This window comes from Pongo pygmaeus, chromosome 14, assembly GCF_028885625.2.
Source record: "Pongo pygmaeus isolate AG05252 chromosome 14, NHGRI_mPonPyg2-v2.0_pri, whole genome shotgun sequence".
NCBI lineage: Eukaryota > Metazoa > Chordata > Mammalia > Primates > Hominidae > Pongo > Pongo pygmaeus.
The window spans coordinates 104457849-104480406 of NC_072387.2; the positions used below are offsets into that span (position 1 = coordinate 104457849).

At 36.1% G+C, this 22558-nt stretch overlaps 1 protein-coding gene across 1 annotated transcript in view; it reads left to right on the forward strand.

Moving 5' to 3' along the window:
• The window catches only part of GPR180 (G protein-coupled receptor 180), a 32458-nt gene extending 10306 nt beyond the window's left edge, over positions 1–22152 (forward strand). The window contains exons 3-9 of the mRNA XM_054446206.2: positions 77–277; positions 7017–7197; positions 7335–7384; positions 8939–9096; positions 12143–12334; positions 15020–15097; positions 16070–22152. Coding sequence (XP_054302181.1) covers positions 77–277; positions 7017–7197; positions 7335–7384; positions 8939–9096; positions 12143–12334; positions 15020–15097; positions 16070–16228 — 1019 coding nt within the window. The 3' untranslated portion in view covers positions 16229–22152. The remainder of the gene's footprint in view (positions 1–76; positions 278–7016; positions 7198–7334; positions 7385–8938; positions 9097–12142; positions 12335–15019; positions 15098–16069) is intronic.
• Positions 22153–22558: the final 406 nt, after the last annotated feature.

The following is a 22558-nucleotide window of genomic DNA, read 5'->3' on the forward strand; positions in this document are numbered from 1 at the left end:
TTGATTATATGACTAAAACAATGAAACACATTTGAGAGTTTTGTTACAAAAGGTGTTGTTTTCTTTCTCTTTAAAGTGACCGTGAACCAGACCGAACATAATCTGACAGTGTCCCAGATTCCGTCTCCACAAACGTGGCATGTGTTTTACGCAGACAAGTATACGTGCCAAGATGACAAGGAGAATTCTCAGGTGGAAGATATCCCATTTGAAATGGTGTTACTAAACCCAGATGCCGAAGGGAATCCATTCGATCATTTTAGTGCTGGAGAATCTGGTAAGAATATGTATTTGAATATATCCTAAATTCAGGAAAAGATTTATATACAAATATATTCATGTTGTAATTTTAAAATCAAAAATGAAAGCAACCTGTATGTCCAAAACTAGAGAAATGGTTAAATTAATCTTCTTATAGCATTTTGATGGCCATCATATTAATTTTTAAAAGCAGAGTATTACTTGAGTGTATTAAAACCTACAAAGAATAAAACAGAAAGAAGCACAAAAATATTAACAGATTATTTTGATACTCTGGGTTGGTAGAATTGTATAGTTTTGTTTGTTTGCTTGTTTGTTTTGGCTCCAGACAGGAAACAACTTGTGTAGTTTATAGTTTCCTCTATACATTCTAAACATTTTTGTTTTTATGAAAACCTTGCATTATTTTTATAAACAGAAAAATGGTAATAAATTGAACAATTTAAGTTGTTAATGATTAAATGAGATTAGAAACTCAGCTACTTTGTATGGGTAACTCTGTACTAGCTTCTTTGAACAGATTTAGGGATTGCCTTCATTGAAGCTTACAACAATTTAGGGATGATCAGAGTCCATAATACTTCTCAGAATCAGATTTACTCATATGAAATATTTCATCGAAATGTTAGGTAACTGTGTTCTGTCCTACTTAGGTAAGATTCCTAGCCCCAGCAGAAATGAATGACTTCTTATGATCATGATAACCATGCTATGAAGTATAACTGAGTTGTAAATTAACATATTGGAGTAAGGATTTGTAGGCCATCTGTCAAAGAAAAGCATTAAGGGTTTACCTCTTCATGAGTTCATTGGCTGTTTGAAAGAGTCGATCTGCTTAAGAGAAAAATTTAATTCCATTGTATCCCATTGGCCATAGAGTGGGGTGGGTGGAGGTGAGGCAGGAGTGAGGCCACATTAGCTTAAACTGATTATTTAGTTCAAAGTGTAAATTTGTCACAGCTAAAAAAGCAACTTGAGAATTGTGACAGTAGGTCACAAATAATGTTTTAAGGGATAAACTTTTTAAAAATATCCTTCGTTTGGAAAAAAATGTATATCTAGTGACAGAATGGCGTGCTAATTTTTTTTATTTTTTAGAGACGAGGTCTCGCCATGTTGCCCAGGTTGTCTCAAACTACAAGCAGTCCTCCCACCTTGGCCTCCCAAGGTGTTGGGATTACAGGCGTGAGCCGCTGCACTTGGCCCTAAATATTTTAAAGTGGTTAATTTGAAGTTCCTTCTGGGAAAGAAATGAAATAGTGTAAGCTACTTAAATTGTTTCTGAATGCAGATGAATGTAAAGGTTAAATTTCATTAATGATACCTTTGACTAGTATAGATCATTATTGGAAGTTAATTTAGTCCTTTCATTTCCTTAATTTTTTTAAAGATGCCAACTTTTTTCTGTATTTTGGAAAGGCATTGATGGAACCCAGGTCTACTAAGAGCATTGAATGGACGGTTGGACTAAATTGCTCCTCAGGTCCTTTTTTTTTTTTTTTAATTGTGTTTTTTGAGACAGAGCCTTGCGCTGTCGCCCAGGCTGGAGCGCAATGGTGCAGTCTCGGCCCACCGCAACCTCTGTCTCCCGGATTCAAGCAATTCTGCCGCCTCAGCCTTCTGAGTAGCTGGGACTACAGGCACCCACCACTACACCTGGCTAATTTTTGTATTTTTAGTAGAGATGAGGTTTCGCCATGTTGGCCAGAACTCCTGACCTCAGGTGATCTGCCTGCCTTGGCCTCCCAAAGTGCTGGGATTACAGGCGTGAGCCACCACACACAGCCTTCAGGTCCTTTTTAACTGTAAAACTTCGTTATTTCATATGACACTTATTTTTAGGACTGGTCAAGGCTCACTAGGAAGTAATGGTCTGCTGCAGTTGTTGCATGTGCAAACCCTGCTGCCTCTAGTGGAGTCCAGATCAATTAGCACTTCCTCTCCTGCTTTCCAGGCTGTAGTACTTTGGCTCAAAAGGTGGTTTTATGTATTGAGTGGATCCATGAGACTTTTCTGGATCCTGATATGCTTTTACTTGCCTCCTTATCCAGGCTTCCATTTTTGGTCTTTTTCTTCATCACCAATTTGGCATGTAAACTTTCATCCCAGGCTATAAAGTGATCACATTTGTGCCCTGTGCCATGCTTGGACCACTGAATCCCAGTCATACCTTGCTTTGTCCTGAACCTTGCCTATGTCTTCCAGTGTTTTCCTCAACATCTTGAGTTGTGGCTAGCTTTTCTTTATGATGCATACTAACCATTGTGATACAATTCTTAGTTTTGACTCCTTCTGACCTACCTTTTCCTGATTTTTGTGACTGATTTTGATTTTATGCTTACTCTTGTGTCTAAAAGCTGTCTTTCTTATACTACAGTGTGGAAGTTACATTGAGTATGTCAGCAACAATATTTAAACAAGGGGCAAAACCTCACTATGATCGTATGTATTTTCATTAAGCATGACATTCTATGCAAGGCTTACCTTCGGGGATTAATCATTAGAAAGTGCCAGAAGTACCCAAAAGTGTCCAGCCTTGTTATGTGGCTTCCTCTAAACATCACATCATTTTATTGATTAAAATGCTTAAAAGCTTTTGTGAATAACTCTACATTGAAGTATCAATGAGTGGTTCTTAACCCATCACTGTATGCATCTGGTTTAAGGTTATGAGGGTTAAAACAAAAATTCAGATATTCACACCCAGAGACTCAGATAGATTTGGTTTGGAGTGGAAGCCAGTTAAAGCTCTAAAGTTGGTTCTTATGTACAGAACCGCTGATCTAAAAGTCCATATTTCACATTGTTTTAGTAATGTGTTTTAAAATACAGCCTTAAGAGGGATTCTTCCTACTTTGTAGCCTCAGGTATGGAATTTGTTTACAGGGAAAATCTTCAGTTCATTTTAGAAACTTCTGCTAGTTTGTCTAATTATCTGCTACAAGTAGGAAAAATTGATTTGCTATGCTTTTTACAGAAAATTGAATATTACCACATGTCTCAGAGGTTTGAATTAGAGTAACCTGGTACAAATAGTTGCAATTAATGTTACATGTTATTCTGGTTAAATTTCGTAATTTGTTTTCTTTCAAACCAGTTACGTATTTTATATCTACCAGACTTTGGTTAATCCTTTATTTTACAGAGTTGGTCTAGATTAAACAAAGTAAGGCAAGTGTGATGCCGATTGACAAAGTACTAAATAGGATTATAATACTTTAAGGTAAAATGAAATAAAACTGCTTCTTTAAAAGATTAGAATCCTTGTTAACTATGTTTGTACTCTAATTAGAGACAAAGAAGTACCCAGAATCCTGAGAGTGTTATTACCTAAAGGCACATATAGACTGGTTTTCACTGGAATAATACTACAGGCTCTGCCACATCTGCCATCTCACTGTTTTTAAAATTCTAGCAGCTATGTTCATTCTTTAGTGTTATCCCTTTTTTCCTCCATGTCCCAAAAGACAATGGGTTGGATCTTCCATTTAGCTTCAGTAATGTGTTGCTGGTAACATGTTGGAATGTTTTTGGCTTAAAGTAACAGAAAACCCTAATGCAAGTGGTGTAGACTGTAATGAAATGAATTATCTTACATAACAAGAAGTTTTGAGGCTTCTCCAGGGTGGTTTATTTAGCATCTCTCCACCCTGCTATCCTCAGACTATCAGTGTTGTTCTTAAGCTAGCTGCCTCAAGTTCAAAGTTAGCTGTGGCAGTTCTGAGCATCATGTCTAGATGATTGCAATATTCAGTATCACTTTTTAGGAGGAAGGAAGTCTTTCCCAGAAGCTTCCTATCACATTTCCTTTTTCAGAACTGGGTCATAGCATCATAAGAGAAATGTAAGTTGACATGAAAGAAAGAAGATAAAAGTAGACAAATATGTCAAAAGGGTTAGGTTTACCTCCTACTGGCAAGGGTATGGGAATTTCTGATTGATTTAGACTAATCAGGATATATCTTGAGACACTTGAGTGTGGGAGACCACTGGGGCTCTGAGACAAGGATCATGGGGAGGCGGGAATGTCTGTTCCAGGTGCTGCCCCAGAACCCAAGGACCCTTTCGCCTTAGGCTCTCCTCCTTTCTCATTTACCATCATTTAGCTGAGGCTAAATTTATTGAAGCTGGCCGCTAAGTTTTCTTACTACTTTATTTTGCCAATGCTGCTTCCTTTAAGCTTGCCTTAAACCTTACACATTTCCTTACAAGTGTTCACCACCTGTTGTATGCTCATTAAGAGTATTTTTCTTCTTCAGTGTACACTTTTTTCATGTATATTATTAAGTCTTAAGTATAATAAGATTTAACAATTAGTATCCACCTGTTTGAAAATTAGATTTTAATTTCAAAGTGAACAAAGTGAACACAGATTGAGTTTAATTTCAAAGTGAACAAACAATTTTTGCTTGTGGCAAAACAAAAAATTGGTAGCTGAAGAGGAAAAAAACAGACTTTTTTAAAGAGTGATTTGTTTAAAAGAACACTGAGTGCAGAGCTAGCATTTTATCTTTTAAGCATTTTATGTACAGGTTCAAGGGAAGAATCATCTAAAATTCAGTGAATAAAGTGTGGGACAGACGCAGTTCAATTTATTTAATATGTTATGTCAATGAAATAATTTTTGTGTTCATTATAATGTTAGCTTTTTCTGGAAGATTATTAACTTTGAATAATCCTAAAACATTTTTTGCTGGTGACATATATCTTATTTTCCAGAGTCCCTTCCTTCTACATTATTCTGATTCCTCAGTAAATAGCCTGAAGATTTTCTTTTCATGGTAGAGTTGTAACTTAATGGAGTCAGAAACTTTATCCTATAAGTCAGAAACTTTAAAGATATTCTGTAAAATATTATAAATAAATAAAACTTTAAATTGAATGCCATGTTTAATTCTTTAATACTAAGAAGGAAAGATAAAAACTAAGATTCAAAACACAGAATAGCATAAGGAACTTTACTGACCCACAGTTGTTATAATATATTTAGCATTTGTATTTTCTGTCTTGTTCCAGTACTATAATAATCCCAGGATTATGTTGCCATTATTTCTAAGGCTGGAATGCTTTTCTGTGTAAGGTGTTTAAAAAGAAAATATGTTCTTTCTTTTCCCTTCCTGAAGTCTAAACATGCTTTTTCACCTGCACTAGAAAAGTTAACTGTCCACATTTATATTCATAGAGCAGGAGAGACACCCAGTGGCAGAAATACTTTTTGCTGCTTTTTCCCCCTAACGAGGCCAAAAGCATGATTGAGCTATTTATTGATTCTTATGATTTGTGTTTTCTGATTGCTTTTACAAAATTATTTTCCACATAATAGAAATATTTTCTTCTCTGACTGTTAATTGGAGTTTACCCAAATGGGAAACTAGAGCAGGCTTGGTGTTCGCTATTGGAATGAAAGTTCATCCATAGACTCAATTAAGACAGCTCTATTCACACTGCTGTTAGAGCAGTCAGGTGTTAGATAGAATGTAAAAGCCTTAATATTAGGTACTGTCTTGACACGTAACCAAGTAAATGTTAGCTGTTAAACTGAAAGCTAGCCTGCTGCTTTATTATAAAAATTTTTGAAATTTCTGAAAAATGGAGACTCAGTCAAAAGATTTCACATGAACACAGAAAAAGTGACATTTATAATAGGTTACATGAAGACTGTACTAAAAAGCTGCTAGTAGGCACTAGAGGCTGCTGTAATGACTGGTTCCATTTTTAATATAAAGTCTGCACATTCTTTGTTCTTTGCCAGCCATCTGTCTTTCCTGACTTGTAATTTCTACTCCCTCAAAACTTTGGTTTTTATCATGGCTCAGTTTGATTCCTCTGGCCTGTCCCAACATCAGCTCCTTTCAACTTCAATTTCTATGGCCTCTTTCCTGTCTGCTTTATAGTTTGATCTACTAAGAGAAGATGATTAGCCTAACTTAGCTTTCAGAATTGCTACGTTGTTGGCCCCTTGCATTGGTAGCCATTTGGCTAGGTGTTATAATTTTCAGCCAGTCCTGGCATGGAGTCGCATGATTGCCACAGGACTTTTTTTTTTTTTTTGGCAAGAGTTGCAGACAGTTTGCCTCAGAAGAGATCTCTGGACATGACAGATATTTTGAAGGTTTGTCCAAATGGAAATTCAAGGTATTGGGACATTCCAGAGCTGTGGTCCTCACGTGTTAGCTATATCAGAATCATGCTTAGGGCTTACTAAAGCACAGATTACTGGGCTCTACTTGGAGTTTCTGATTCAATAGTTCAAAAACTGGATGGCACTCAAGCATTTGCATTTATAACAAGTTCCCTGGTGATGCTGCTGGGCAAGAGAACACACTTTGAGATGCATTGTCAGGGCATATTAAACTATTATTGACTGAGGTAATCTATTTCTAAACTTTTTACAAAAGAAATTCACTTTGGGGGTAAAAGTATATCCACCTGAATGCTGAAATCATTATTTTCATTTACTGTTTTCAAACAAAACTGTGATTTTATGATAAGTCTTTGGGTTCCCCTGACCATTATGCTTTCTTACAGATTGACCTTAACTAGTTTGGTTTAATCTACTTTCTTATAGTAAAATTTTGCCCCAAGGTACAAAATTGTTTAAGTTTTAATAATTTTTTTTCTCTTACAAAGGTGAATGCTATGACTCCAGTTAAAAAACAAGTTCTAGAAATATATTGACAGGGAGATTTGAAAGCAACCCAATACGATAACTGGTTTTGTTTTACTGAAGCAAACTCCCTTTCTTCTCTTCACAGGGTTACATGAGTTCTTTTTCCTCCTAGTCCTAGTGTACTTTGTGATTGCTTGCATTTATGCTCAATCATTGTGGCAGGCTATTAAGAAAGGAGGACCCATGCACATGATTTTAAAGGTTCTGACAACTGCATTGCTGTTACAAGCTGGTTCAGCTTTAGCTAATTACATTCATTTCTCCAGGTAACTCAAAACCACTAAAACTGTGTTCATCATTACATCTAATTAATCCTAATTAGTCCACCAAAATTATGCTTGCTTTGATAATGAACAATTTTTTTCACATTTGTAATTTACACTAATCTTCTTCAATTCCTCAGTTACTCCAAAGATGGAATAGGGGTACCATTTATGGGAAGTTTGGCAGAATGTGAGTATCTTTCTGAGCATTTTTTAAAAAGCTTTTACACTTGCTATCTGCTTTTTTAAATTTCTTGTCATAGTATAAATTTTCTGTCGAAAGTTGTTTAGAATCAGCTTGACTGAGAACAGGATTACAGTTTAAGTTCCCATATGTCTTACTTAGTTTCTTCTTAATAATAGGTAATGTGTACAGCTCCTCATTGTTTTTTTGTTTGTTTGTTTGAGACAGAGTTCTTACTCTGTAGCCCAGGCTGGAGTGCAATGGCACAGTCACGGCTCACTGCAGCCTCAAACTCCTAGGCTCAGGTGATCCTCCTGCCTCAGCCTTCCCAGTAGCTGGGACTATAGGCACATACCATCATGCCTGGCTGATTTTTAAATTTCCTTTTCTGTAGATGGGGTCTCACTATGTTGCCCAGGCTGGCCTTATACTCTTGGGCTTAAGGGATCCACCCACCCTGGCCTCCCAAAGTCCTGGAATTACAGGCATGAGTCTCCACACTCTGCCTTTTCATTGTTTTTAGGCATATTTATATACATTCTCTCATCTTATCCTCAATAGAAAAGTGGTCTTCGTATCCTTATTTTGCAGATAAAGGATCTGGGCTCAGTGATATGAAACATATTTCCAAATGTCAGTCAGCTATTGAGTGGTAGAGACTAGACTCAGACCTAAATTTTCTTACCTCAAAGCTGAAGGTTTTCTTCCTATTATAATTCCACTCTCTGTTATAACTGACTCTTTTCTATTTCTGACCCAAAGCCTAAAGCTCACATCAAAATACGCTGTGAAGAAAAGTGATAAGCTTTCTTAAAAATCATTAAATGCTACCTCATAAATTAAATATATATATGGAACTTGAAGCATTTATAGATTTTTGTTGTTTTCTTGTAGTGTTAACCTGGATACAGGTGGTTTTGATACATCTTTTCTGTTTGAAGTAGCAGGCTTCCCCTGCAGTGCAGGTGATGGCCACCTGGTGGCACATCACACTAATGCATGGAGCTTCTCATTTGTCTTCAGGATTCTGAAAGTAAAGCCAATGTTTGGATGTTATGGGAGCTATGCATTTCATTGTATTGTTTCTTGTTAATAGTTTTAGAAAATACTCTTCCATTATAGTTCAGCCATCAAAAAAAATTAACCCAGAAATGAAGGTACTAGTATTCTCCACATTGTAGAAATCATATTTAGAATTTGCTTTAATAAGCAGTGAGTTATAGAGAACAGGATTATGTAGTTAGAAAAGCTAAGAAAAATGGGAAACGAAGAGAGTTAAGGTTGGACTTAATGGACGTATGGTATGGGCATATATATGTATTTTTAAATAGTATTGCTGCTGTTTTAACTATTTTTATAAATATATGCAAAATTTATGGCAATTTTTAAATCTTTAGAATTATTACCTGCGAATATCTCTTAATGAATTTCCTGAGCTTCTCTTTGAAAATGGCTTTTTGTGGTTTAAAAAAAGAAAAAGATATTCTCATCTTAATGCAAAAGCACTAAATTTGTTATATTGTGAAAACTTGGTTGACATTGATTTTCATGTCCCATTAGTTTTTGACATCGCTTCCCAAATTCAGATGTTATACTTACTTTTGAGTCTATGCATGGGTTGGACAATAGTCAGAATGAAGAAGTCTCAAAGCAGACCTCTCCAGTGGGATTCTACGCCTGCATCCACTGGCATTGCAGTATTCATTGTCATGACACAGGTGAGTGTTGATACTCAGTGTTTCTGCTTAGTAATCCTCAGAAATGCAAACTTGAGCATACCTCATTTCAAAATTGAAACCTGGGACCCATGAGGAATTCGTCATTTTTTTTTTCTTGAAATTTCTGAGCTTCTACAATTTGTGTCATTTTTAAAGTATGAATTTAAAGAGTGTTAGATCAAATAATCTTAATTATCTGGATGCTACTATGTGTAGATTGCAGAATTTAATTATAATTTACCTGAATTTGAGCTTCCTATCAGCTTATTTAAGCGCAGTATGTTTAATACTAGGTTAGAGTCTTATTTCCTACTTAATAATAGCTTTCTTTCGTATTTCTCTAGCACATGGTAAGTACTTAACACTGAATGAGTGAGTCCATGAATTTGAGATTTATCCATTGTCAAGAATCTTTAGGATTGGCTACTTTGTACATAAAAGAATTCAGGTGATTATCTAAGATTAATTAAAGGGCAAAATATAGACTAAAAAAGAATGGGATCTTGTTTTTGAAAGCAAATGTAAAAACAAAACCGGTCTTTTATGAAGGTCCTGCATGCCTTTTTTTCCTTTTCCTCTATATTAATAGTATTGACATTCTAAGATACCCATATGCCTATGTTCAATGGATTTGTAAAAATTAAGAAGAAAGGTATAAAGATAAAAATTTGTACTGAGTTTTTGATGAGCATTAGCTATAGATGAAAATGAACTATATACTTAGGCTCTGTAGAGGACATTATAATGTAAGTTTAATGCATTAAATAAATTGAAAAATGTATTAATGAAGGATGAGGTCAGTGCTTTATTCATCTTTCTATCCCTAGTATTTATTTAATATAGTAGGTTTTGAGTGGAATAGGAGTATTGAATTTACATGAATGATTTGAAAAAGAGACCATATCACAGGTGGTGATATTTAGAAAGGAGGTAGTGCCAGGAAAGGGGATGATGAGAAATAATTGAATTAGAAGAATTGATTAAAATAAGGTTGAGATTCTACCAACTTAATGTTTTTGAGCCAGGACTTATGGAGAGTAGTGTCAATGTCAGGTTAAATTCTCACTTTTTATTTCTTTTTAAAAATTTCATTTTTATTATTTCATTGTAATTTTAATTTACTGTCATAGACAAATATGAATTGAGAACTGAGATGATATTACACTAGAGTTTATATGAACATTTATGAAGAATACATTAAATATAGCTCTGATCTTCAACAACCCAGACAAGGCAGATCAGACAGGCAGTCAGAGACTATACAAATACATACATATTTTATACAGATCACATATTAGCATATGTATATGAAAACAGGGAAGTTTGAATATGTAAAAATATGAACCATGGGCTGTGGTAGCTCTGTGGTAGCACTTCTGTGTTGCAAAAGTGAAGTTCAGAAATGTAGGTTAAGAAATCAGATGGGAGGCCGGGTGCAGTGGCTCACGCCTGTAATCCCAGCACTTTGGGAGGCCGAGGTGGGTGGATCACCTGAGGTCAGGAGTTCGAGACCAGCCTGGCCAACATGGTGAAACCCCATCTCTACTAAAAATACAAAAACTGCGGTGGCATATTCTTGTAATCCCAGCTACTCGGGAGGCTGAGGCAGGAGAATCACTTGAACTTGGGAGGTGGAGGTTGCAGTGAGCTGAGATCGTGCCACTGCACTCCAGCCTGGGCAACAGAGTGAGACTTTGTCTAAAAAAAAAGAGAAATCAGATGGGTATAATTTGGTGGTTTGGAAGAATAACACTTTCAGTAACAGAGCAAATATTGAACCCAAGAAGGAATTTCACATGTTACAGTGACAAAGGAGTTTACCTAACAAGAATGGTATCAGGAGTAAAATTAGTATGGAGGATGTGAGAATGAGGAAAGCAAGAGTTTGCTGGTAAACCCCATAAAACCTAATAATTGGATTTGATATTGAGTTTCGATGTCTTCCAAAAGTTCTTGGAAGTCACCGAAGACTCAATTCTGAGGGCTGGCTGAATTGACAAAGGAAAGAAGTGCAGAGAGCTACAGACATGTGTTGTAATGGTTAAAACGTTAGAGTAAGTTAAGTGATTGATGTTTAGTAAAGATGGCGGCAACATGGACACTAATTTCTTTTGAATAGTAATAAACAGAATAGCTTAATGAGGAACTAGCTGAGCTTTTTACTGTTAGCAACATGGGAGAAAAGGTCAATAAACAGTGATGAATAACAGTGCCCTGAGGATTTATAGTGAATATTAAAAATATGCTGTCCTTTACCAAGGGATGTTACTGTGAAAAAGAATAAAGTCTGAAATCAACAATTCTGACTTTTTGATTTCTGAATTGCACAAAAAACACTCAAATGTTTGAAAGTTACCCTGAGATAGCCAGTTTGAATGCAGAACGGTTTACATTCAATGATGTTGAAGTAAAAAGGAAATAGATTTAGGAGAAAGTTTGTTCTTTTAACCTCTTCAGTTCATTTTCATCCTTAGAGATATCTTATTTGAATCATGACAGCAATAGAATTATTTTTTTCCCTTTTTTTGAGATGGAATTTCACTCTTATTGCCCAGGCTGGAGTGCAATGGTGCGATCTCAGCTCACTGCAACCTCCACCTCCTGGGTTCAAGTGATTCTCCTACCTCAGCCTCCCGAGTAGCTGAGATTACAGGTGCCTGCCACCACGCCCAGCTAATTTTTTGTATTTTTAGTAGAGATGGGGTTTCATCATGTTGTCCAGGCTGGTCTGAAATTCCTGACTTCAGGTGATCCACCTGCCTTGGCCTCCCAAAGTGCTGGGATTACAGGTGTCAGCCACCGCTCCCGGCAGCAATAGAATTTTTTAAAAATCTCTTTACTGTGGTCTCACTTGATAAAAATTCATTTTGTCTAGCTTAGGGTATTAGAGTGATGAAAAGACTGTACTTTATTAATTAACAACCTCTATGGTCTGATAGGAATGTTTATATAATGTTTAAAGGGATGTTTATTAAAGAGTTGAAAAAAATATTGTAATGAGGTATGATTTTTTTTTCCTAAATGTAATATTGTTTTTCTTTTGCAGAGTGTTTTGCTACTTTGGGAACAGTTTGAAGATACCAGTCATCATAGCTACCATTCACACCACAACTTAGCAGGGATCCTCCTAATTGTTCTAAGAATTTGCCTAGCATTGTCATTAGGCTGTGGACTCTATCAGATCATCACAGTGGAGAGAAGTACACTCAAAAGGGAGTTCTACATCACATTTGCCAAAGTATGGGTTTGGAAAGAAAATGGTTTATTCTGATTATCCACTTCATTCTGGTTTCTTTGGGAAGTTAATAAACAACTACATGCTAACTTTTATTAAACTTCCGGGCTGGGCACAGTGGCTCACTCCTATAATCCCAGTGCTTTGGAAGGCCGAGACAGACGGATCGCTTGAGCCCCCAAGTTGGAAACCAGCCTGGGCAACATAGACCCCATCTCTACAAAAAATTAAAATTAGCCAGGCTTTGTGGCGAGCACCTGTTGTCTCAGCTACTCGGGAGGCTGAGATGGGAGGATTGCTTGAGCCTGTGCGTTGAAGGCTTCAGTGAGCCAAGATTGGGCCACTGCACTCCAGCCTGGGTGACAGGGCTAGACCTTCTTTTTTTAAAAAAAAAAAACTTCTATTATGCGACAGACACTACCATAAGTTCTTTATGTGGTTTAACTCATTTAACCTTAGCAACTTATGTGATGTAGGTATTATCCCTATTTTACAAGACCTGTGAGACAGTATTTTCCATATACTCTTTGCAGGTCAGTTTTGCCTGGTTCATAGTTTCATCAATAGGGATTTTACATTTTTTTCTGTAATACCAGAATTTTAAATTTTTAAAATCAAATATGGTTTGGATTTCTCAACAGTTATTAATTGACTATAAACTGTTATTCTCAGAGTTATGCAGTGTTTTATAACAGTTAGGAGCTATCCTTCAGCATAAGCAGCTGGAGCCAGGAGGCTGAGTCCATGTGTTTCAGCCAGCCTCACTCCATCCACATGAGATCGTGTCACTTTATTCCTCCTTTCTTGTCCTTCTTGTGCTAGTGAGATCTAAAAGCAAATTCAGTTTTTTTTCTATACAGGAGAAGGCTTAGAGCAGTAACATTATAGAACCCTCCCTCCCTAGAAGGTTTCATTTTTCTGTCAGATTGAGAGAATCCATACCCCTTCATTGTAGCGCCGCAAACCAGCATTCTCATCAGACTGATTCTGTTCAGTCAGCCCACCTTGTCCAGAGTTATTGGCCGTTATTCTGAGGCAGCTATGGAAGGAGAGCCAGATTCCTGCTTTATTCCTAGTGTTGAGCATTGCAAAGCTGCTGCTGCAGCCCTAGGAACCAACTTCAGGCTTCTGAGCGCAAGACAAGAAGATGTCATCCTGCCTTTGAGTTTTTCACAGGGACAGTAGTGCTTATTGTTTGATGAGTTTATATGTATTTGAGGTGTTTAGGCATTAATTTTCTTATTTTGCTTTTTTCGTTGTTGTTGTTGTTTTTGAGACGGAGTTTCGCTCTGTCGCCCAGGCTGAAGTGCAGTGGCGTGATCTCGGCTCACTGCAAGCTCCGCCTGCCAGGTTCATGCCATTCTCCTGCCTCAGCCTCCCAAGTAACTCGTGCCCATGCCTGGCTAAGTTTTTGTATTTTTAGTAGAGACGGGGTTTCATCGTGTTAGCCAGGGTGGTCTCGACCTCCTGACCTTGTGATACGCCTGCCTTGGGCTTCCAAAGTGCTGGCATTACAGGCGTGAGCCACCGCGCCCGGCCTGTTTCTTTTTTAAGATGGAGTTTCGCTCTTGTCCAGGCTGGAGTGCAGTGGCGCGATCTCCGCTCACTGCAACTTCCACCTCCCGGGGTCAAGCGATTCTCCTGTTTCAGTCTCCGGCATGTGCCACCCCACCTGGCTAATTTTTGTATTTTCAGTAGAGATGGGGTTTCTCCATGTTGGTCAGGCTGTTCTGGAACTCCTGACCTCAGATGATGTGCCCGCCTTGGCCTCCCAAAGTGTTGGGATTACAGGCATGAGCCACCGCACCTGGCCTCTTATTTTGCTTTATGCTTAAAGCAGTGCAAAATTTAAAGTATTTTATGTTTTAATTTAACTTTCTCAATAGGATCAAACATCCAAAAGTATTTAAGGAGTAGCAAAAAGTTATTCTCACCTCCTCACACAATTGCTGCTATTAGTTCTTAATTTATCCTTCTGGAGTTTTAAGTATATATACCTATATATATTTCCCTTCATTTTTATACAAATAGTAACATACTAAACATTTTTCTATATCTTGTTTTTTTCTCCCTATATCTTCAATGTACCAAATATTTCAACAGCTACTATTTATTAACTTATTTTTTATTTCAAATTTAATTTTGGAAAAGAGAATACATTACCATGGTTCAAGGAAGAATAGAAAAATATTTGAAAAGTATAAACAGTTACCCATTCTTACCTGCCCAGTTCCCCCTCCTCTGTTCTACCCCTCAAACAGGTAATGACTATTAATGTTTTTCATGTATTTTTACAGGAGTTCTTTGTGTATCAGCATGCAAATATTAATGTACATTCTTTTTTCTTTTTACAGGAATATTACACATTTGTGCCTTGCTTTTGTCACTTAATAATTTGTTACTTATATTAATAATTTGTAGTGTATCAAAATGTGTATGCAACAGATTTATAAATATAAGATTATAAATACTCCAAAAATACTCATTTGGTTAGAAGCAAAATATTAATGTCACAGCAACAGTAAATTTATTTCTACATTTTATTGCAAGCTCTCCTCTAAAGGCCTGTTGAGGTTAATCAGAACCTAAAAATGCTAGTAACATTTTTTTATCTGGTACATTCTGGAAAAAAAAAAAAACACAAAAAAAAACACAGCTGTACTTATTTCACTTTTTCATTTGTTTCAGGGCTGTATCTTGTGGTTTTTATGCCATCCAGTTCTTGCATGCATTTCTGTCATTTTTAGCGACTACCAAAGAGACAAGGTAAGAAATATACATGATCAAAGTAGCTTTTTTAATGAAAATATTGTCTTAATTGGGAGAATATTTAAATAGGAGGGACCTATTTATTTTTTAAGACATTTTCTGGGTTATTTAAAACTTTGAAACAAAATAGTAAACCAGTAAGCAGATAAATTTGAAGTTTAAAATATTTTTAAAATATTTATAAGCAAAATGGTGGAGATAGCTTTTCTTGATTCTACTATAATAGAGAATTTTAAAATAGAAATTTTGTTTTATAAATTAGAGAATTTATAATACACCTTTTAAAAAATGATTAAAATTTTTCTTACATAATAGCAAAAATCAAGATTTGTAAAAATCAGTCTAGTTATTTAACAGACTACAAACCAGAGTGCCATGCTCAAGTATGATGCATTTTGATTGTGTTGATACCTACCTTCTTAGGTGAATGGCTCCATCATTTCAAAATAGAGGTCTGCCAGGAGCCCTTTACAAGCAATGCAGTATGTGCCTGAATGCACAAATGTTTATTGAGCCTGAGGTATTTACAAAGGGTGAATAGATAGGACAGTAGTCTACAAAAATAGAGAAGCAACTTGAGAATTTTTGAAAGGGCTTTTAGAGTACTCTTTAAAGTTCAGGTAAGGAGCATGCTTTATTCCTGTTACTAAATTAGCTAGGAACCTGATTTTTCTTATTTACTGAAACTCTTGTCTGTAGTTCATACCCTTAGGAGAGAATGGTTTAGCAAGTTGTTCTTTTGTGCCTTACTTTGTCATCTACAAAATAACTGTTAAAGGGATTTTTATCCTTAAACAATTAGAGTTCTGAGCATTAGTCAGAAAATTTTTTTGATAAAATGTACCTATGGTAAAGATGAAAGATAGAGTATTGTGTTTATATAAAAAGCATATATAGATTCATAATAAATTGAATATTATTTCTCTATTTCTGCATGCAGTAAAAGCATTCCTTTCTTTTTCTTTTCAGGTTATTACAATAGGTGTTATACTTTGCCAGTCTGTTTCCATGGTTATTCTCTACAGACTCTTTCTATCTCACAGTCTATATTGGGAAGTTTCTTCACTTTCTTCGGTAACACTACCACTGACCATATCATCTGGACACAAAAGTCGCCCTCATTTCTGATACTTGATTTTTGTTGAGAGGAAAAGTGAATTGGTTAAAAGAGTGCAATAAGGATCCAAATACAGTGACTTTTTTTCATACATTTAGTATGAAAATTTGAACAGCGAAAGCAGAGCATGTTATTTATATAACTGCATTTAAGCAGTACCAAGACTGAAAAAAAAGGTAATAAATGAAATGTTTTGAAATATACTTAAATAACAAACTTTGAAGAAAGTGTTGTTATAAAATGATTGAAGCAATTTCTATATGGAAATAAATGTGAAAAATAACTATATGATATTTTGGTAAAATATTCACCACTTATAATGCCTCATCTTAATAGCTAACTCAGGTTTAATAGTCTTATAAAAAGTAATCAGTTAAATGATTACTTGCTTATAAATATCTAAACTAGTCCAGTTATGAAATCAGTGTAATACATTGATTTTTAAAACTGCTGCTTTTTATGCTTTAAGGAAAATGTATTTCATATTTGAGTTTAAAGGAATTGAAATTACTTCAGGAAATGAATATAAAATAGGTTCACAGTTAAATGAATAAGCTTTTGTTTATTTGTGGGTGGAGTTATTCTCCAATTTTTTCTGCCATTTTTGGCTCTAGTTCAGGTTTTAGCTTGATTAGCAAAGGTTTTTGACAAACAGTTTATGAAAAAATAAAACTTAAATACATTACCCGGGTTGTAAGGACAAAGGATTTTAAAATCTGAGCACTTAGGTGAAGGGACAAGCAGGTTTATGTGTTTAAAAAGAAAGAAGGGAAAAGGTACTATGTGATATGGTACTGAAATTTTGATCCCAATAGAATTCATTTCTCTTACATTGAATCCCCAATCATAATTAAGCCGTATACACAGATTAAATTAACAGAAGCATTTCACATAAATGTTGGTTTCAGTCATCAACTACCCATGAATTCCTGCCCAAGGATACTTAATCAGGATTAAATTTTCTTTGAATAATTGAAAAACAAAACACTCACTGGATTTGTTATAATCCGTGTTGGCACTGGATTCTAAGTAGTTGCCATCTTGAATCCTTTGTAATAAAGCCATACTTTTGTGTGTGTGTGTGTGTGATGCCCCAGTATTGAGTATGCTGCTAAAAAATATCAAGTGCCTGATTAAAGAATTGCTAAATGGTTGTCAATACTCGCTGTATAAAATGAGTATTCCCATTAATAGTCACTGATTGGAAATTATTCTGTTGCTGTTTGTCAAGCTGTTCAGGCCTTTTCCTTTTTACTTCTGACTTATTTTAAAAATATTTTCTATCTATTTACTGTGTGTTTAAGCAAGAAACAGTGCACTGATCTGGCAGTTAAATTTTTTAATTGAATAGTTAAAATAATGTAGTGCAACTTAAAAATATCTATGGCTTCGTTTCTGTTTTTCTTTTGTACCTAGTCTCATTGGAAATGACTAGTATTCTGCCTCATTTTCAGGGCAGAATATGTGTTTGTGACCCAAAATGACAAAGTTCAACCTGCTCATTAAATCATCTCTCTATTAGTTCTTTGTAAATCATTTAGTACGTTAGAGCTACAGGTTAAGACTAGAAAGTCTGAGTTATGTTTTAGGTATACATGATTGTCTGAGTGGTCATAACCTTTTCTTTTATCATGTCTCGCTAATAACCCCAGCTATTGTCTGTTGTGTTCAGCTGAGATGCAGAAAAGAAATTAAGCAAAAAAGAAAAAGGTGAAGCCTTTTCATGAATTTTGTGAACTTGCCAAAAGGGGAAGGGAAAAATCTTTGTGTTACTTCACTCAAAGAACATAAGTAACTGCAATGAACATATATGAAATTTATTACTCTGCTTGCGTTTATGAAACTAACCAGTTTTTTAAACTTTAATTCTTAAATTTATGGTTGGAATTGCTGATAATTTATTTTGTTATTCAAGAGCCATTGTTAAGTGGAGGAAAGTAGTTGTTAATAAATGTATAAAACTGTTCTTGACTAGTAATCAGGGACAAAATTTATAGTTCATAAGTCATGACACAGTATTCCCTCTTTTTCTGAATGTTTACATAGAGATTCACCACTGCAGATTACAGAAAGTTAAGTGTATACTGCAAACTCTAATTAAAGATAAAAATCTTTTCTACTTTTCTTTGTCAAATAATGCTTTTTTATGTGTTTTTACATTTTTTGAAAGAAGATAAATGGTTCATCCAGAGCTTTATTAAGAAGCATTTCTTTTCTTCCCTTAAAAAATAGATGTTTATTTTTATTGACATGTGTATAATAAGATGGGTGCCTACTGTGATGCATTTTACCAGGCATTTTACCTTCATTATTACTCATCTCTATTGTAATAACCAAGCTCCCATTTAACTGAGTATAAGAGAGAATAAATGATTTCTCTAAGGTCACCAAACTATTTAGTTTTTCCACTTTACCTTCATGATTTAAGGAACACGTATTAGCTGTGTTTTAGTGAGATTGAATTGCTATCCATCATAATTTTTGCTGTTGATTTGAACATTAAAACTGGAATTGTGCTAAAATCAGAACATGAGCTTGAATATCTGTAAGACCTCAGCACACTTCAGTATTTGAACCTGCCTTTTAGCCAGACAGTATTACTAGCAGGAGAGTTAATCTAGGCAGAAGAGCTTGCTTTAGGGTAATTATTTATTATCTCCAGTAAAGTAAGTTACATCTGATGAACATAGGAGATACACAAATCTGAGATCATCTCTAAAATAATGAGACTAGAACCTGTCTATCAGCATGAACATGGGCTCCTTCAGCATGTTTCTTCTAGGAGACTGCACGTTCTTTGGAATTTGGAAATTTGGAATTATCTGTGAAACATTTTCTTAAATAGCTTCTGTGGTATCAAATCATTGAGGTTGTTTTTTGTTTGTTTTGAGAATTGATATGATTGTTAGAAGTAGCCAGATATGAAGAGGTAATACCATTTTTTATTCCAATATGTATTTGTGAATTGAGACTAAAATAATGAGATTGGTTTTCCTCTCTGATCTGAAAGTAGTGTGGTAGAAGCACCGTAGCTTGATTTCTTGCAATAGCTCTCTAAGTAATATTACCATCTCCACACTTGGGCAGCCTTCTGCACAGCTCCAGGGGCATCATATGTGTTGTGCTGTAGGAGTGCCATGAAGCCTGGAGGTGAGGAAAGAAGTGGTCCTGCCCATTAGGGCCATTCTCCACAATGTAGCCAAAACAATCTCTTAAAAATGGAAATCATCTGGATGATGAGCATACAGAAATTCTTTGTGCTAATCTTGTAACTTTTTTGTAAGTTTGAAATTATTTCAAAAAGTTTAAAAATCATATAAATCAGATCAAACTACTACTTCCCTGACAAAAACCCTCCATGTGCCTCTCATTGCACTTAGGAAAAGAAGTCCTCGCTCATTACTATGTTCTGCAAGGCCCATATGATCTGGTTATCTCTTAATTTGTACCACTCTGTCACACACATATCCCAGCCTCATTGTCCTTCATCAGAAAAAGATCTAGCTTATATCATAGCCTCAGATACTTGGCACTAGCCATCTTCTCTGCCTGGGACATTCTCTTCCAAATCTTGGCATGGTTGGAGGGCTGAATCCTCATCCTTCATGTTCTCAGCTCAGATGTCTTTTAGAGAACTCACCATCTGTGGTGGATTTATATGGTGCAGTTTAGTCAACCTGGAGATAGGTTCCACAGAATTCTCTTCCATGCATAATTTCAGGACAATGTAGGCCATAAGAAATGTTTGATACAAGATATAGAAGGCAGAAGTAAAGTAGCAGCCAGATATGGATTCTTTTTATAAGTGGAAGGGCCAGACAAGGCACAAGGCACTGTTGCAGCTTATCCACATTATTGCTTATCTGTTGGCTCATCTTGGCCTGTGGGACAGTAGCCAGGCCCACAGGAACACCAGTTCCTGCCAGAGTGGCTCCTTCAGCTTCTCTGGCTCCTGGGCCAGGTGTGCGTTTTACTCTGACAAAGGGTGCCAGCTTCTGCTGGACAACTCCATCATTCACACTGGAGGATTAGAGGCAGTGAGAGACCTGTATGGCTTCCAGTCCATCCTCACAAGTTCCACTCAGTTCCTGCAGGTTCTACTCATCCTAGCAAGTTCCTTGCTTCCCCCATTTCCCATGTCTTCCCTTTCCAACTGCCAGACACAAAAGAAACCACCTCCCATAATCCCTATAATAAGTCCCTTATTTTGAATATTAAGATATGTGTATGTGTATGTGTATTAGATCCTAGTGGTTCTTTTCTGATCAGACCCTGATTAACCATACCATCCTATCTAATGCTATTCCCCCATCCTAGTTCTATCATATTATCCCTTTTTTTTGTTTGTCGTACTTAGCTGGTTTATCTTTGTCATCTCTCAAATTAGAATATAAATTTTAAGTGAGTTTGTCTCTATTGTTCATTGCTGTATGCCTAATACTAGGACACTCCCTGGTGTATACTAGATGCTCAAAAATATTTTTGAGTGAATGAAAACAATGCTGAAAATGTTCCAAATCTGTACTTAACAGTGTAGTATTAATTATATAATAGAAGTGCCCATAGTGACTTCAATAATGCCTTGCCTATTCTTTGTTCAATTGTATGGAACTTGGTAGTGTGTAAAAATCTTGACTAGTCAAGTAGTTGTCATAAACCATCAATTACAAGAGGATTTCTCAAATTCTTACAGAGGCAGTTTCTCTTTATTTTGTGTAGTCCTGTAATAGGACCATGTGTCTGGTTTCTGGCCTGCCACAACTAGAAGTACCAATTTAAAAGAGAAGTTTCTAGTCAGCTAGAGGAGGGAATGTTGACAGTAGTCAGAAGCAACTGGGAAAAGATAGGAAAACTAGAAATGACAATAACACTCAAATTGCAGCAGCCTGGGGTCATTTAGTGTAGGTGAAAGCAGCCGTGTGTTGTGTATCTCAGTAGACTCTTAAGAGATTTGTTGTTCAAGGTATTCATGACAGTGACTGATGGTAATCAAGAAAATATTAAGTTATAAGTTACGTTCAGTAGCCTCAAAGAAGTATGCAAAAACCTTCTAATGTTTTCTTCTTGTTAAACAGCTAATATATGCACATTGTTCAAAAATCAGAAAGTTGAAAAAGGTGGGGAAAAGAAGTCCTTCTCTCACTCATTTCCCTTTCCTGAATCCAACCTCTGTTACCAGTTATCTTTCTAGAAATGGCCCCATGCACATATAAACATATATGAAACACAAATCATAGCATACCATACAGACTTTTGCACATTCAGCAATTTATTCTGTAGCCCTACCTAGAATTGTCCCATTTTTTTCACCAGTTGCATAGAACTCCATTATATGGATGAATTTTGATTTTTTCAAAGAATCAGTTCCGTTACTGCAAGTTGTTGGTTTTCAGTCTTGCTAATACAGACAAGACTGAAATTAAGACTGTAATCAAGGATTTGCCAAGACTTCCTCCCCTCCTCCCAAAATGCCTCCATGCCAGGTTCCAGGTCTAGATCCTTGGGATTTTCTAGATGATAGAAGTATCTTTGTTATAGTGAGCTCTGATAGTTATGCTAACAAGATGACTCAAATAGGGGCTGGTCACACCAGAAGACCAACCGTCGGATTAGAGGGTTGGAGTTTTGAGTCATATGATATTATCCCAACCTCTGAGGTGGAGAGAGGGGTTAGAGATCGAGTTCAGCTTTATATAGAGATTGAGTCAATTAATCATGCCTGTAATGAAACCCCGAGAGAAACTCTGGTCAGTGATGCTCAAGTGAACTTCCCTGGTTGGCAATACTCTGGTGTGTTCTAGGAGGGTGACATGTCCCTGAGGACACAGAAACTTTGTGTTTGGGATCCTCTTACACCTTGCTCTATGTATGTCTTCTTTTGGCTGTTCTGATTTGTATCCTTTTGCTATAATAAACTATAATTGTATGCATAGCACTTTGCTGAGTTCTGTGAGTTGTTCTATTTAATTATAGAACCTGAAGGTATTGTGGGGACCCCTGAACTTGCAGCCAGTTGGTCAGAAGTAAGGATGGCCCTGGGAATGCCCAAAGTTGCTAGTTTCTGAAGTGAGGGCAGTCATATGGAGGACTGGGCCCTTAACCTGGGAAGTCTGGCTTAACTTCAGGCAGTTGGTGTCAGAAGCCATTGCAAATATCGTGATTATCCATGCAAAACAAAAATACTTAACAGAAAATTATGTTGTACTCTCTGTAAGGATAATTTTCTGTTAAGTGTTTTTGTTTTCCATGGATTGTACTAGATATCAATCTGATAAATAACTTTTATTCATTATAGTTTTAATTTGCATTTCTCTTATTATATGTTTTAAAACCATTTTCTT